The sequence below is a fragment of the Dendropsophus ebraccatus genome, chromosome 3, assembly GCF_027789765.1.
Source record: "Dendropsophus ebraccatus isolate aDenEbr1 chromosome 3, aDenEbr1.pat, whole genome shotgun sequence".
In the NCBI taxonomy this organism is placed as follows: Eukaryota; Metazoa; Chordata; class Amphibia; order Anura; family Hylidae; genus Dendropsophus; species Dendropsophus ebraccatus.
Genome location: NC_091456.1, coordinates 79,879,431 through 79,895,181, shown reverse-complemented (window position 1 = coordinate 79,895,181; position 15,751 = coordinate 79,879,431). Strand labels below are relative to the sequence as shown.

General features: G+C 42.4%; 1 protein-coding gene across 1 annotated transcript in view; it reads left to right on the top strand.

Moving 5' to 3' along the window:
- The window catches only part of CCDC171 (coiled-coil domain containing 171), a 69,101-nt gene that overhangs the window by 31,838 nt on the left and 21,512 nt on the right, over nucleotides 1–15,751 (top strand). Inside the window, exons 10-14 of the mRNA XM_069962079.1 lie at nucleotides 3,199–3,301; nucleotides 4,997–5,100; nucleotides 8,294–8,383; nucleotides 13,240–13,440; nucleotides 15,197–15,364. Of these exons, the coding sequence (XP_069818180.1) occupies nucleotides 3,199–3,301; nucleotides 4,997–5,100; nucleotides 8,294–8,383; nucleotides 13,240–13,440; nucleotides 15,197–15,364 (666 nt within the window). The remainder of the gene's footprint in view (nucleotides 1–3,198; nucleotides 3,302–4,996; nucleotides 5,101–8,293; nucleotides 8,384–13,239; nucleotides 13,441–15,196; nucleotides 15,365–15,751) is intronic.

Below are 15,751 nucleotides of genomic sequence, written 5' to 3'. Positions count from 1 at the left end.
TGTCAGCAAAGCACCCATTTGGCCAAGAGTTAAAGTGACCAGAATAGCAAAAGGGAGTGAAGCTCCTGCCACACTGTCCTGGTGGCTTATATGCCCGAGAACAAAAGGATCAAGCAAGACGAATTAAGTATGCCCTTTATGTTTCCTTCCTGCCATCTGCTGTCAAAAGCTGCAGTACACAAAATCTGTGTATGTCTGTCTTTACGCTAAAGGATTGAATCACAAGATCTCCAGGAGGTGTCATAAAAAGTATGTTAATATGTATTTACACACAGGAACATTTTTTTTTTTTTTTTTTTTTTTTTTATAATCGCTGCTGAAATATTGTTAGGTTTTGGATGAGTCAATGAATATTTAATTGTCGGAGGACTATTCTGAAGCAGGAATTACATTTAAATGAGCATGATCATTAACCCCTTCAAGACCAAGCCTATTTGCACCTATAAGACCAGGCTCATTTTTCAAAATCTGACCTGTCTCACTTTATGCTCTTATAGCTCAGTGATGCTTTAAGGTATGCTAGCGATTCTGAGATTGTTTTTTCGTCACATATGGCACTTTATATTAGTGGCAAAATTTGGTCACTACTTTGTGTGTTTTTTGTGAAAAACCTCAAAATATCATGAAAAATTTAAAAAATTAGCATTTTATGAACTTTGAAATTCTCTGCTTCTAAAAAAAGAAAGTCATATCACATAAATTAGTTACTAAGTCACATTACCGATATGTCCTCTTTATTCTGGCTTCATTTCATAAACATATTTTACTTTTTTAGGGTGTTACGGGACTTTTTAGGGTGTTACCACATTTTCGTGAAAGTTTCCAAAACTGATTTTTTTAGGGACCAGTTCTTTTTTTAAGTTGATTTAGGAGGTTTGTATACTGGAAACCCCCATAAGTGACCCCATTTTGGAAACTAGACACCTTTAAAGAATTAATCTAGGGGTATAATGAGCATTTTAACCCTACAGGGGCTGGAGGAAAGTATTCACCATTAGGCCGTAAAAAAAAAATGAAAAATAAAAAATTTCCCAATAATATATACGTTTAGATTAAAGTTTCAAAAGGAACATGAGAGAAAAAGCACCCCAAAATTTGTAACGCAGGTTCTCTTGAGTACAGCGGTACCCCATATGTGGGCGTAAACCACTGTATGGGCACACAGCGGGGCTCAGAAGGAAGGGAGCGCCAATTAGCTTTTCCATTGCAGATTTTGCTGAAGAAGTTTCCGAGCGCCAGGTGCATTTGCAGAGCCCCTGTAGTGTCAGCAGAGAGAAAAACCCCCATAAGTCACCCCATTTTGGAAAGTACACCCCTCAAAGAATTCATCTTGGGGTAGGATGAGCATTTTGACCCCACAGGTGTTAGAGGAAAGTATTCAAAATTTGACAGTAAAAATGAAAAACTCGAATTTTTCCAATAATATGTTCATTTAGTTTGAAATTTCTCCATTTCACGAGGAACAAGAGAAAAAAAGTACCCCAAAATTTGTAACGCAGGTTTTCCTGAGTAAAAATGTACCTCATATGTGGGCATAAACCACTGCATGGGCACACAGCCGGGCTCAGAAGGAAAGGAGCGCTAATTAGCTTTTTCAATGCAGATTTTGCTGAAGAAGTTTCTAAGCGCCAGGTGCGTTTGCAGTGCCCCTGTAGTGCCAGCTGAGTAAAATCTCGCCATAAGTCACCCCATTTTGGAAAGTGCACCCCTCAAAGAATTCATCTTGGTGTGTGGTGAGCATTTTGACCCCACAGGTATTAGAGGAAAGTATTCAAAAGTAGACCGTAAAAATGAAAAACTCGAATTTTTCCAATAATATGTTCCTTTAGTTTGAAATTTCTCAATTTCACGAGGAACAGGAGAGAAAATTCACCCCAAAATCTGTAACGCAGGTTCTTCTGAGTAGAACAGTACCCCATATGTGGGTATAAACCACTGTATGGGCACACAGCCGGGCTCAGAAGGGAAGGAGCGCCAATTAGCATTTTCCGTGCAGATTTTTCTGAAGAAGTTTCTGAGCGCCAGGTGCGTTTGCAGCGCCCCTGTAATGTCTACAGAATATAACCCCCCCAAAAGTCACCCCATTTTGGAAAGTACACCCCTCAAAGAATTTATCTTGGGGTAGGATGAGCATTTTGGCCCCACAGGTATTAGAGGAAAGTATTCAAAATTGGCCAGTAAAAATGAAAAACTTGAATTTTTCCAATAATATGTTGGTTTAGTTTGAAATTTCTCAATTTGACGAGGAACAGGAGAAAAAATGTACCCCAAAATCTGTAACGCAGGTTCTCCTGAGTACAACGGTACCCCATATGTGGGCATAAACCACTGTATGGGCACACAGCAGGGCTCAGAAGGGAAGGAGCGCCAATTTGCTGGAGCAAAACCGCAGCTAGTAATAGTTATTAGAATAGCGCAGTTACTAAAATAAAAAAAAAAATTAGATTACAGGTAAAGTGGGGTGGTTCCGCGTAATCTGGAGGTAGTTACGGGCAGTCTGAGGTGGTTACGGGCAGTCTGAGGTGGTTACAGACAATCTGGGGTGGTTATGGGCAATCTGGCGTGGTTAGGGGCAATCTGGAGGGGGTCACTGTCAATTTGGGGTGGTCAGAGGCAAGGTGCGGTGGTCAGAGGCGACGTGCGGTGGTCAGTGGCGACGTGCTCTGTTACTCTGTTCACAGTGATGGCGGCGGCCATCTTGGATCTGATGGCCGCCGCGGGGAGGGGGGATAGTGATCGGGGCACTAGGGGGGCTGAACTGGGGTCTGATTTTACTTATTTCAGCGGCGGCACGGGCCCATTAGTGACCGCCGTTTCAGCGGTCACTATGGGGTTAATTTAGGTCAGCTGCGGGATCGCTGATTCTTATTATCTCCGGTGCCTCACTCAGATGAGAGCGGGATCGCTATCTCTGCAGCGATCCCGTTCTCATCACAAACCCCTGTCAAAGCAGGAACGTATATATACATTCCTACTTCACGGGGCATGTGTAATAGGAACGTATATATACAGATTGCTGACGTGAAGGGGTTAAAAAAAAAAAAAGACACGTAACAAAAGTTTTAATTGTCGTCTAAACAGTTGTGTGTTTTTTGTTTGTTTTGTTTTTGACACTTTATTAATGCTGTCACATGTATTAAAGATAGTATCGTTTTATATTTAATTATACAATGTAATTCCTTTCTTTCTGTCAACCAGAGTAAAAAGCACCACCTATCCTTAGAAGAGGCTTATGAATGTAATGTGAGAGAACTACAGACATTGGTGGAAAGCTTTAATACGCCAAACCATCGTCTATCAGGTTAGTTGAAGGTCCAGTGTGACAGATGCATCTGTCAGAATTTTAAAGTGACTCCATTGTGGGAATTGTACAGATGTCTCCTTCAGGCACCTTCCCCACACTTTCTCATTTGATGACATGATGGAAGTAGTCCTCACAGCAGTCCACTACTCTGACTGCCCAGGAAAGGCTAAGAGGAAGAGAACCTGCTGTTGTCAGTCTATATGTTGATTTACAAGTTGTATGATTTGGGAGAACCATCAGGAAAGGGCACACAGGTTAGACATTGAATCCAACAGAGAAAAAGGTCTTCTCAATGTACCTGCAAAGGGAACAGATGTTTTCATGGGACTGAGCCAAATTGTACAGCTCTTGTAAGGTCGTGGATTCATAAAGGTTATGTAGGACACTAAAGATTTAACAAGAGCATTTCTCTTTCACATCTTTATCCTGCTTAATATTACATTTTGACATTTGTTAAGAATTATCTTTTGTGTGTAAATGTAAAATATTTCAATGTTGTCTCAAAACTATGAGTTTTGTAATTGCCTAAATGCTGAAGTCTGGCGTGTACAAAGACCCTATTCACACATGTCTGTAATTCCACAACTAAGGGGATAATGGATTCATAACCGTCCGCTTTTGCATCGACCCATCGACCCCATCCTAGCACCACTGGCAAAAGTGCTGCAAGAGGGCCCAGTGTAATTAAAATATTCGCAAAACAAGCATTTGTTAGTGTATTTATGCACATTAGGCCCATCTGTGCCACAAAATGGCATCTCCACCATTTAATGTCCCCCTAGGTGTACACTTTAATATTTTTCCTACCTAATTTTTTATTACTTTTGAATGCTTACAAGGTTAATAAAAAGGTAAATGAATGCACCTAATATTAAAGGAAAATCTGGGAAATAAAGTATGCAAGTACTCTGGCACATGATCTGGGCCTGCCCTCGGATCACTACTTTTTGGGGGAAATGATTACCATGCTATCTGAAGTTCTTCAGAAACCCATCACTCATGATCCTGCTATATGCCTCCTGGGCATTATGGATGAAGAGTTATGGCCACATCATACTCGCATTTTTATGAGGGAATCCCTGTTTTTGCCTCGCAAGGCTATTGCCTTGCGCTGGATTGTTAAACGTCCCCCCAGATTACCTACTTGGCTCCCTTTAGTTAATAGGACGGTGGACTTTGAGAAAGTAGTATTTACTCACAGGAAATGCCCCCAAAAATTCTCCAAAGTATGGGGTCTCTGGTGTAGCTCCCCACTTACAGCTACTTCAGAACACAAAATTACTATCTAACCTACCTATTGTGTTCTTTACGTGATGACTGTATTCAGATCCATGTTGGATCTTTGTTTGTATTTTTTGGTCCTTATTGTTGTGGACCAGAGTTTGCACTATTTGCTTTAACAGTGTATTATTGCTATATTATTGATTTCACTTCTGTGCTTAAAAAAAAAAAAAAAAAGTATGCAAGTACAAGGTAATGTATAAGGTAAAAGGCAGAATGTGTTGCTTTATTTAGTTGATCATTTACAATTGTGCTTACAGTGTACTATTATTTTAACTATGTCTAATCTGATTAATATCTCATATAGCAAAAAAAAAATCACAGGATTTAGATTTTTTTTTTCTCTCCATGTTTTTAATAACCTTCTGTGACTCTTTGTCCATGTCTTATCATTGTACTTGTATTCTCCAGGGACATACAGTGATAAAGATAAAGCTGCTGGACCGGCTGTTCTTGAGGCTCTGAGACATACCTTGACAGATTACCAGAACAAGCTGGAAAGCACGTCTAATGAGGTAACGCTGCCACTTTTTGGCTCCAAACAACTCGCCTCTGGCCTGCTGTAGGTTTTTTTTTTTTCTCCAGCTTATATCAAAGGTCTGGGGTCTGGGAATTGAGACTTGACAGCTTTCCAGTACAAGAAAAAGAAATCACTGCTGTCATCGATTTTCCTTCCGACATGGCCTAAAGTGCTGGATTAAATGAGTTCATTTACAGGTTTAGTCACATTTTGAACCCTGGTATTTTTGCTTATTTAGTATTAGCTGCATTCAAAATGTAGCTTTTTTTTTTCCTGCTTAATGAATAAATTGCTCGGATACAGTGTTAGACTGGGCTACCTAGGGTCCACCAGGGTAACTAATCCTGTGGGCCCACATATGAAGAACCAGTAGGAATCTAACCTGGTTCTATTCTGGATTTATTTGTATCTGTGTCCACAACTGCTATGTCAATAACAATCTTTTAGTTGAACAAAAACTCTTAGAATGTCGTATGAAGCACTCAGGATATGCTGTAAGTTGGAGATACTGAGAGGACAATCCTTTAATAAATGGTAACATAAGAAGGTGAACTGATGGTTGTGTAGAGGCTCCTAGTGGCTGCAATCTGTGCTTTACAAGCTTTTAGGACCAGTACATCAATCAGCCCTAAAGGTCTATCACTACATCTTTCTACATTGCTGGTGGTTATCAAATGAATTGGCTGGTAATTTTACTTCAAATCCCAGCATATCTTTTAAAGGATGTAGACTGTTAATAAATGCTGGGCGTTGTTGTGTTTGCAGCTACAACCCCCAGCATGCACTGAAAGGTTGTAGCCTTTTCCGTTGAAGGTTATGTACATCATACACTGGATGCCATAGGGAAGATCAGAATACATAGGGGCAGATTTATCAAACATACAAAACCCCATGTGTATAAGCCTGGAGAACAAGAAACTGGCTGTGCATCTCACACATGTTTGATACTAAAACTTTTCAGCTACATAAAAAACAAACCTCAGAAGTTAGTATATAATTTGACCAAACCATGTTGCCTTATGTACCACGTGTAGGTTTTCTGATAAGCAGGAGTTCCTTCTGTAACAATGGTGCGGTGTCGGTCGTTCACCACCACCACCACCACCGCAAAGCCAGCGCCCACAGGGCGGGCAACCTAACGGTCCAGCGACCCCAATGTTGCAGGACCAAGCCCCCAGGGCCAGGGCTGCACCACCCCGCAGACACAGCAAGCAGAGGTTGCCTCATGTATTATTTAGTCCCAATGTGAGCCCTCAAATAGTACTTAGGCCCCCTCTGTGTCTTTATTTAGAAGATAGGCCTTCTGTGTGCTTTCATATAGTAATTAGGCTTTTCTGTGCCCTCATATAGTAGTTAGGCCTCCATTGTACCTTCATATAGTAGTAAACACCCTCTCTCTACCCCATATAGTAGTTGGGCTTCTCTGTGCATATTACTGTATAGTACTTGGGCTCGTCTGTCCCTTAATACATAGTAGTTAAACCCCTTTGTGTCTCCCATATAGACATTAGGCCTCTCTGAGCTTTCATATAGTAGTTAGGCCACTGTATGGCTTTATATATAAAAGGCGCTCTCTGTGCCTTACATGAAGTATTTAGGCCCTCTCTATGCCTCCATATAGTAGTTAGGCGCAACTTAGCCTCTTTTGTAGTTTGGGCCCTCTTTGCACCCATGTTTTATAATATGCAACAGAGTCTGTGGCGCCTCATTAATGAGTCTCAAAACACTGTATCACAGTGTCTTCTTTAGCTGGTCTTCCCAAGATCAGTGATTGTTTTTCTATATACTATAGGTGCCCTTTGTGCCTCCATTTAGTAGTTAGGCCCCCTGTATGCATGTATATGGTAGTTAGGCCTCTCTGCAAGTAGGCTCCCCAATAGGTAGTATCTGCCATGTAGGTCTGCCATCTGAGGTCTAAGCCAATGGTGCCCCCTGGTTCATGGCTCATTCTACCTGGCCCACTGGGTCTTCCTGGGCAATACATCTTTAGACATCTGTGTCCCAGGTCTGCAAGACTGCCATCTGGTACTCAGTGCACACCTTTAATACACAAATTTTACCAGATCCATGCTATGACTTTTCCAGACGTCACTTTGGGCCACAGGGTGCTTCAAGCTGTCATCAATGATAAAAAAAATGGAATTCAGTACTCTGTTTAAAATCCTTCTCTTTTTGGATCCATTGTCCTCTTTTAGTTAGCTCTAAACCAGAGTGTGTTTGTAATTGTTTTCTCTTTTTGGGCTTTGGCTGCTGTTGATGTCTCTTGCTTTTCTTTGACTGCCTTCCTCCTGCCTTGTGCACAAACTGTTGGGTAGAAGGGTTATAAACTGCTTAGCCGGAGCCAACAACTTTCTTTCTGCCTAGTGTCACCTCCTGGTGGCAAGGACCTATTAAGCTAAAATGACAGACCTCTTCTAAAGTATCAACACAGTGTTGAAATAATGGGGCTTTGTGTTTTACTGTTAAGATCGCCAAGATCATGTTATAATCCAAACAATTCTGTAAATGGTTTTGGAAAAACATTGTCATGAAACCAGAAGGCCCACTTACAATTCATTCCTTAATATAATGATACAAATAAATAACGACAACAAATTAAATTGGTAAAACAAGGCCACAGTGTTTTATTATGGCTTACTTTATTATAACCATCAAATAAATATTATTTATTCATAAATATATCAATATAATAACTTAATGTCCATAAAATAAACAAGTCCACAGAGACTACTCTGTGACCACACCCACTAATAAAACACTGTGACAATCCCTTGGGATCTATAAAAGGGTAGGGGGGGGGGCGGGGCGCTGGGAAAGGTGAGGTAACTGAATTGAGCTGCTAGTCACAGAATGCAAGTTATATACTTGCTCTTTTCGCGCTCAATATCCGACCAATCCGTGCTGTCCATAAATCACCATGATGACCTTGATTTGCCCAGCAACTGCTATTAACATCTTTTGGTGGTGACGTCATTACTCACCGCCGTCCATCAGACCCGGTACCAATAGACCATCACCTGCAAAACAAATAGGGCAGAGGGAGAGAACCACAGCAAACCATTCTAACACAAGATAACAGGGGCCTCTGTTCTCATGTGTCCACCGTGCGAATGCACAGTGGCCTCTCCATTCTAAACCAAGTGATATACTAATAAACATTTTTTTCCCTTTGAAATTTTTTTGAACAGCTAGAGACAAAAAAACATGTCTGTGCCGAGATTAAAGAAGAACTAGAATCTTCCAAACAGATCATAAACACCCTGCGGAAAAACCTTGAGGTATTTATATATGCTATCATCTATTTTATTTCCTTATCTGAACATTATTACTCTATGGATTCAGTAGAAACATTGGGAGTTACCACCGATTACCTTTAACATCAGTTGAAAGAGCTTAAAGCGGTGCCACCATTTATATTAACCAAGTTCAGCAGGAATCCAGCTGATAACAGGAGTCAGGCTCCATAGACTTATAATGAAGTTTAACACCTGCTATGTCCAGGATCACTCGTTCGGCCAGGCAGTGAAGCAAGTGGCCACATGCGGCTATAACTCCCAATTGAAACATGACCTGATGCATTTTTAAAGGGAACCAATTATCAAAAAAATCGATATGAAGGCAATAATATGTGCTTATACCCCTTCTGGCTGTAATCACGCCTCTATGGGCGGCATACACAGCCCCTGTTACTGCATCATCATAGGGGGCGGGGCTGGGACTGTGTAGCTAAGATACAGCATAGTGGCTGCCTACTCCCCTGCACTTTATATGTGTGACCTGTCCTCTCACACAGGCAGCTGCTGCTGCACACAGCCTCCCGGAATGGATGGTTCTACACCAGCAGAATCATTCAGGGAGGCCCTTATCCCCCCTCCCCTCCTCTCTCTCTTCATGTTCTCCGTGTGACTCCATCTCCCTGTGACAGCAGCAGCCCCCCTCCCTCTCCCCTCTCCTCCTCTTGCCGTCGGTGCCGCACTCCTTATCTCCCATCTCCCTTTCTAGCATAAGAGACAGAGCGGCACCAGAAGCACACGGGAGAGAGCGGAGGGGGCCACACATAGTAACTGCTGGAGGGGAGGGGGGATAAGGGCCTCCCTGGATGATTCTGCAGCCAGCAGCTGGTGTTGAACCATCCATTCCGGGAGGCTGTGTGCAGCAGCAGCTGCCTGTGTGTGTGAGGACAGTTTACACATACACAGTGCAGGGGAATAGGCAGCCACTATGCTGTATCTCAGTTACACAGTCCCAGCCCCCTATGATGATGCAGTGTCAGGGGGCTGAGAATGACGCCCATAGAGGCGTGATTACAGCCAAACCCCGCCCCCCGAGGCTGTGACTACTCGGCCTGAATGTGACTACTTGGAATGATGAAACGCCCACATGACTACCTTCCTGGAATTTGCATACAGCAGGGACAAGATCAAAGTATGATTTTGGGGTGTGTGGGGCAGGGGCAGCTGCTATAGATACATATGTGGAAAGTGTGTTGGAGGGTGTATAACCACATATAATTGGCCTAATATCGATTTTTCAGGTGATTGGTTCCCTTTAAAGCATTAGTATCAGAAGTTAAGATCGCACTGGGTCTCAGTCCAGAAAACTGCTAAAATCTTGGGCTGGCTGCCTAAGCTCACTGATTACAGGAGTCAGGCTCCATAGACTTGTAACAGAAAAGGGAGAGAAGCGAGCAGCCGCGTGCCCTCCCTGGCTATAACTGACAATAGCAGGGGGTTTCAGGACTGAGTAATGTGAAAAGTTAAAAGGGTTGTTCGGTAGCAGAAGACAGATGAAACATTCTGCTCCCTGGTGCTCACTTCCTGCGATTCTGCTTCTTGGAAACAAGCTTTCTAAAATGTGGAGGGGACGGGTGCATATCCCCATCATGTCCAGTAGCTGCACATGTCGCACATGATAATCTTTTACTCTTAAAACATTTTGATATTTCAGAATGTTTTGACATTTTGGCACAAAATATAAACAGAGAACTGCAAGATTCTTTTATTCTTATTTTATTCTGGAGCTCTGTGGTGGCCTCAGCACTTGGACCTCTAACTTCTGTGACTGGTAAAGCTGATAAAAGTGGAAAGTGCACAGCTTCTCACTTCCTTTGTACCAGTGTTTATGAGCAGTCAGTGCCTGCCCCCCCCCCAATATCTTCCAACTTTCCAGTGAAAGTCCAATGAGAGAATGTTTGCTTATTTATTTAAGCCTACATTAGCCAAAAGGTAGCAGAATGATAATTATACAATCTCATGATTTAGTGCACTATACACATGGCATGGCAAACCTATGCAACTAGTCCAAAGATGTATCTAGTGTAGTAGGCGAGTTACTGTATTTTGAGTGGGTATTCATACAGTGAAGAATGGTGTAGCAAAGGGCAGTGCACTTGTTGCCTTAAGAGCCCCTTTTCCCCAACGTTTTTTTAAAATATAATTTCTCACAGGTGATCCTCACTATCCATGAATAATATAGAAAGATACAAACTTACTCCTTAGCAACAGCAGCAGGTTAGTGCTTAGTGTAATCCTTCATTGTTGTGCTGCTGCTGTGCTTTCCATGAAAGGTAGATCAAGGCTTCTCTTTCATAGTTGCGGTTTGTTGCTTACAGTAACCCCTTCCTTGCTGTGCTGCTGTTTTTGTGGTCGCATAGCACTATGCAACAGTAGTACATCAGTAGTACATCCTTCTCCCCTCACATGCAATTTATAAAAGTGTACTGTGTAAATCATCCCCCAGCACCGTGCCAGCCTGTTCAGTCCAATGCTGGCACAGTATAACTGTATATCATGGAGGGGGCTCTCAGGAGCTCAATAACAGCAGTGAGAGTACAAAAAAAACACCTTTTCACCAGTCTAAAGTGTTAATCTAATAAAACCAGGCAATCGATCCCAACCTAATAGGGGGTACACAATATTGTAGACTCTATCCTGAGGATAACTCAGGTAATACCCGGTTTTACCTATAGGCTAAAATGTAACTTTTATTGTTCAGTTTAAAACAGAAAGAATTCACCTTAATGTGCAAATTTAAAAATATTGCTGCCTCTTATGCCACTGTATAATGGTGTCGGCCGACATACTGGAATGGTTGGTTTCCAGTATTGTCAGACTTGCACACTTCCCCAGCCGGGGTATTTGTGTGTAAAGAGTGCAATTCCTGTATGCTCCTATGCTGTTGGAGCTATACCCTGAGCCCAGCCGGGCAGGAATGCACTGTAACAGTAGAGTACTGCTGTGCCCTGAGCGATTTGATATATACGCTCTTCCCTTCTAATTCTACTGGTCTACATACATGGAGCCATTGCCATTATTAGAGGTGCAATAGTTAAAATACTGTCCGTGTAACTGACATGTTTCGCCGGACACTCCAGCTTTCTCAAAGTCACGGTACTGTGGGCGGGGTTAAGCTGCCTTATATGCTTTCTAGTTTCCATCCACCTCACAGTGGATCGTCATGTGTGTGGATGTGATAGGTGTAGGGGCTAGGTGGGAGGGGAAAAGGGTGGAACTTGATGATGGTCATGATGTTTTGGCGCAACTTTTCGAAAACCGGTCGGGACGTTTCTAGCGCATGCGCGCGGACTTAGCCACTGGTTCGCGTAGTCAATGTGCGCATGACAAGCGACTTTGCCGCTGGTTCGCGTAGTCAGGCTGGGTTCACACTATGTATATTTGAGGCTGTATTTGTGAGGCTGTATAGCAACCAAAACCAGGAGTGGATTGAAAACACAGAAAGGCTATGTTCACATAATGTTGTAATTGAGTGGATGGCCGTCATTTAATGGCAAATTTTTGCTGTTATTTTAAAACAACGGCTGTTATATTGAAATAATGGCAGTTATTTACCGTTATATGACGGCCATCCACTCAATTTCAACATTGTGTGAACAGAGCCTTTCTGTGTTTTCAATCCACTCCTGGTTTTGGTTGCTATGAGGACCTGACTTGAGGACCAAATACTGCCTGAAGTATACAGTGTGTGAACCCAGCCTTAAAGTGCGCATGACAAGCGACTTTGCCGCTGGTTCGCGTAGTCAAAGTGCGCATGACATAGTACTTAGTGTCCAGTGGCTCTCGTCCATGATTGTAGTGCGCATGAGTTGGCACTTACACTTCTTTCTCAAGGTATGGTACTGCGCATGGCCCGGCACTTAGTTTCTGAGTTGTTCAAGGTTGTGTTCTTCACTTGGTTCTGAAACCATGGTGTATTGTATTCTTCACTTGGTTTTGAAGAGATAGTGAGGATGTCTCTAGTTGGTACTCTGTTTTGGTTCCAGGATTCATCATTAGTATTGTTATATGTCATTGGGTCACTCGTGGGCGGCCTGAGTCAGTAATGGTGAATCTTCACTTATTTTCATTCTGCTATTTAATTCCTAATATGGGAAACTCTGTCCTGAACTAATTGGAGTTCCGTTGGGGTGGGGTATTGGGATCCTTCTAGTGGTCCTCTGTTTGTGAAGTCAACCAGGGCTTCCAACTGTACTTGGCCACTTTGGATCACATCGGGAGGTTTGTAGGTATGGGGATAAGTGATTGTGATGTGATAGACATGACGATCTAAAATGCACTCTAGTTGACATGTATAAATTCACGTTTTACAAAAATGGTGTGTACGTGAACCCTTCGTTAAGACCTTTGGGGGCCAGGGATTTCAGGCGATGGATCCACTTGGCCTCTATTTGCAGCTGTTACAGTGCATTCCTGCCCGGCTGGGCTCAGGGTATAGCTCCAACAGCATAGGAGCATACAGGAATTGCACTCTTTACACACAAATACCCCGGCTGGGGAAGTGTGCAAGTCTGACAATACTGGAAACCAACCATTAACAGGGACAGTGTCGGCCGACACCATTATACAGTGGCATAAGAGGCAGCAATATTTTTAAATTTGCACATTAAGGTGAATTCTTTCTGTTTTAAACTGAACAATAAAAGTTATATTTTAGCCTATAGGTAAAACCGGGTATTACCTGAGTTATCCTCAGGATAGAGTCTACAATCTAATGAAACCATGCAGATTTTTTTCAAATCTATTTAAACAATAGGTACACGTTAAGCTTATCACTTATACATTTTGTCTCCATGTTTTTTTTTTTGTTTTGTTTTGTTTTTTCAAATTCTCTTTCTTAGAACATTCGATCAGAACAACTGGTTTCTGAAAAGGAGTTACAGAGTCTGAGGGCTGCTTGTGCTGAGAGAGACTCCCACATAGCTCGCCTTCAGACAGAACTAGTGAAGGCACGTGATACCTGGGAGACTGAAAAACTGAGAACGTTGGAGTCTGAACGAGCAATCCAAAAAATAACTCAATCTGTTCGGAAGGATGCTGAGGTATGAGAGGATGACTATCAATAATATAGAGGCCTCTGGAAAGTTTACAGGTTTCTTCTTATATTTCCAAAAGCCAAGCAGTAAGGGCTACTACACGGGAGGATTATTGGCAGTGGGACTTTTCACACTCCTCGATTTGAGGCTGCAAATAACTGGTAATCAGCAAGATTAGCATTGGTTTGCAGAGGCTTTACAAAACTTGATTAATCGTGCTGCCAGGCTTTACAAATGATTGCTGAATTGTTCATATGGCCCTGTTCAGACAGGGAGATATGCTAGAGCAGCTGGGTTGCATGAACTGTCCTTGTATTGTTCATGCAGCCGTGACAGCACAGATAGGAATACACTAAAACCTTGGATTACGAGCAAAATTCGTTCTGGGAATGTGCTTGTAATCTAAATCACTTTTATATTAATGTAAATTTTCCTGTAAGAACTAATTTAAAAGCAGACTATTAGTTCCTTTGCCCAAAAATAAGGTAGGTAAGGTGTTCCTGTATCAATAAAGAACACTGTATCTTTAAAGAAAAGGTTAATATGTTATCCCTCCACACAAAACTCCCCAGGTAGCTGCAAATCTGCAGGTACCAGCTGGAATTAGTGCCGGTTGCCTGTAGCAGTTATTGGCTTAATTCGAGGGTCAGAGGGATGCGAAGGTGAGCGCAGAAAGTGTCCGTTCACCGGCAGAGTTAATCAGGTAGTAGTGTGTTAAAATGAGAGGGCTTTCTACCCCATATAGTATCAGGATGGGGACACAGGGGTGCCGGTATTAAATCTTGCTCATTTACCGAGTTACAAATTTAACAAAAATGTTAGCTTGTCTTGCAAAACGTTCTCAGATCAAGTTACTTGTAATCCAAGGTTTCAATATATATTTGAGCTGCCTATTTCCAGATCACAAGCAGTGCACACTTACCTTCCTTGCTGCTTCTGATCCGGCATCCAGCTTTCCTGTCCTTCAGGCCCTGTCTCCTGTAGATGTCAATCATTCTGAGGGGGGTGGGATCTTAAGTTACAGCAGCAGCCAAGGACAGGAGAGTCAGAGATGCCACATCACAAGCAGGGTGGATGGTAAGTATGCACTGCTTTTATTATTATTGGCCACAAATAACATTGGCCTGTGTAAAAGAGCCCTTAGGACCCTATTACATGGAGCGTAATTCTGCCGACCACGCATTGTTACATGTAATAAGGATGCGTGGCCGACGGGTGATGATTGTGTAAAAAAAAAAAAACTGTGTACATTACCTCTCTATGCTACCAGTGTTCTTCTGCCCTCTTCTCGCTTCCTGGAGCTGCTGCGGTAGCCAATCCAGCCAATCACTGACCATGGCGGTCCCAGCCAGTGGCCTGAGAGTTCAGAGACTCGCACTGGAGCTACAGCAGCTGCTCTGGGAAGCAAGGAGAGGGCAAAAGAACATCAGGAGCTCAGTAAACGTTATTGGTTCATTTATATTATTGATCTGTCTGTCTAATATGACCCTTATGCTGCGTTTACACGGAACGATTATCATGCGAATTCGCACGATAACGTTCGAATTCGGGCGGGGGTTGTATGGGTTGTATGTGATGCATGCAATAAATCTGCCCCCTATGAATTCACCCTTATATTTGATACCCTCAGAGATTCCTGCTGAGCTCATGGGTTTGTTATTTCAACATTTTGTATTTGTTTCATTTGTGTTAATATTACATTTGGCATAGCTATATATAATTTATATTGACAACACAAGGCATTGTTTTCCTTTCTTTTCAGGAGAAGTTAACTTTCTTGCATGGTCTATACCAGCGCCTTGTGGCAGGTTGTGTCCTTCTAAAAGAACCTGAGAGCATGATGGGTGATTTCTCATGGACAGAACTCTGTGTTATATTGCAGGAGAATGTAGATGCTGTTATCTCAGACCTTCACCAAGCCAATGAAAAGGTATAGTTATCAAGGTCCATGTTTAAAGTGACTCTGTACCCACAATCTGTCCCTCCAAACCACTTGTACCTTTGGATAGCTGCTTTTAATCCAAGACCTGTTCTGGGGTCCGTTCGGCAGGTGATGCAGTTATTGTTTTAAAAACTACTTTTTATCCGGCAGCGCTGTGTCTTGGATTAAAAGCGGCTATCTGAAGGTATAAGCGGTTTGGGGGGGTCAGATTGTGGGTACAGCGTCACTTTAAAGGGAACTTATCTCCTTCATATTGCCTAAACCAAAGGCAGCATAAAACAGGAACAGACTCATATTACAACTGTGATTTTGTCTGAAATCCATAGGATAGGGGTTAAAAAGCTGATCATGTGATCTCCACCAATAAAAGTTGTT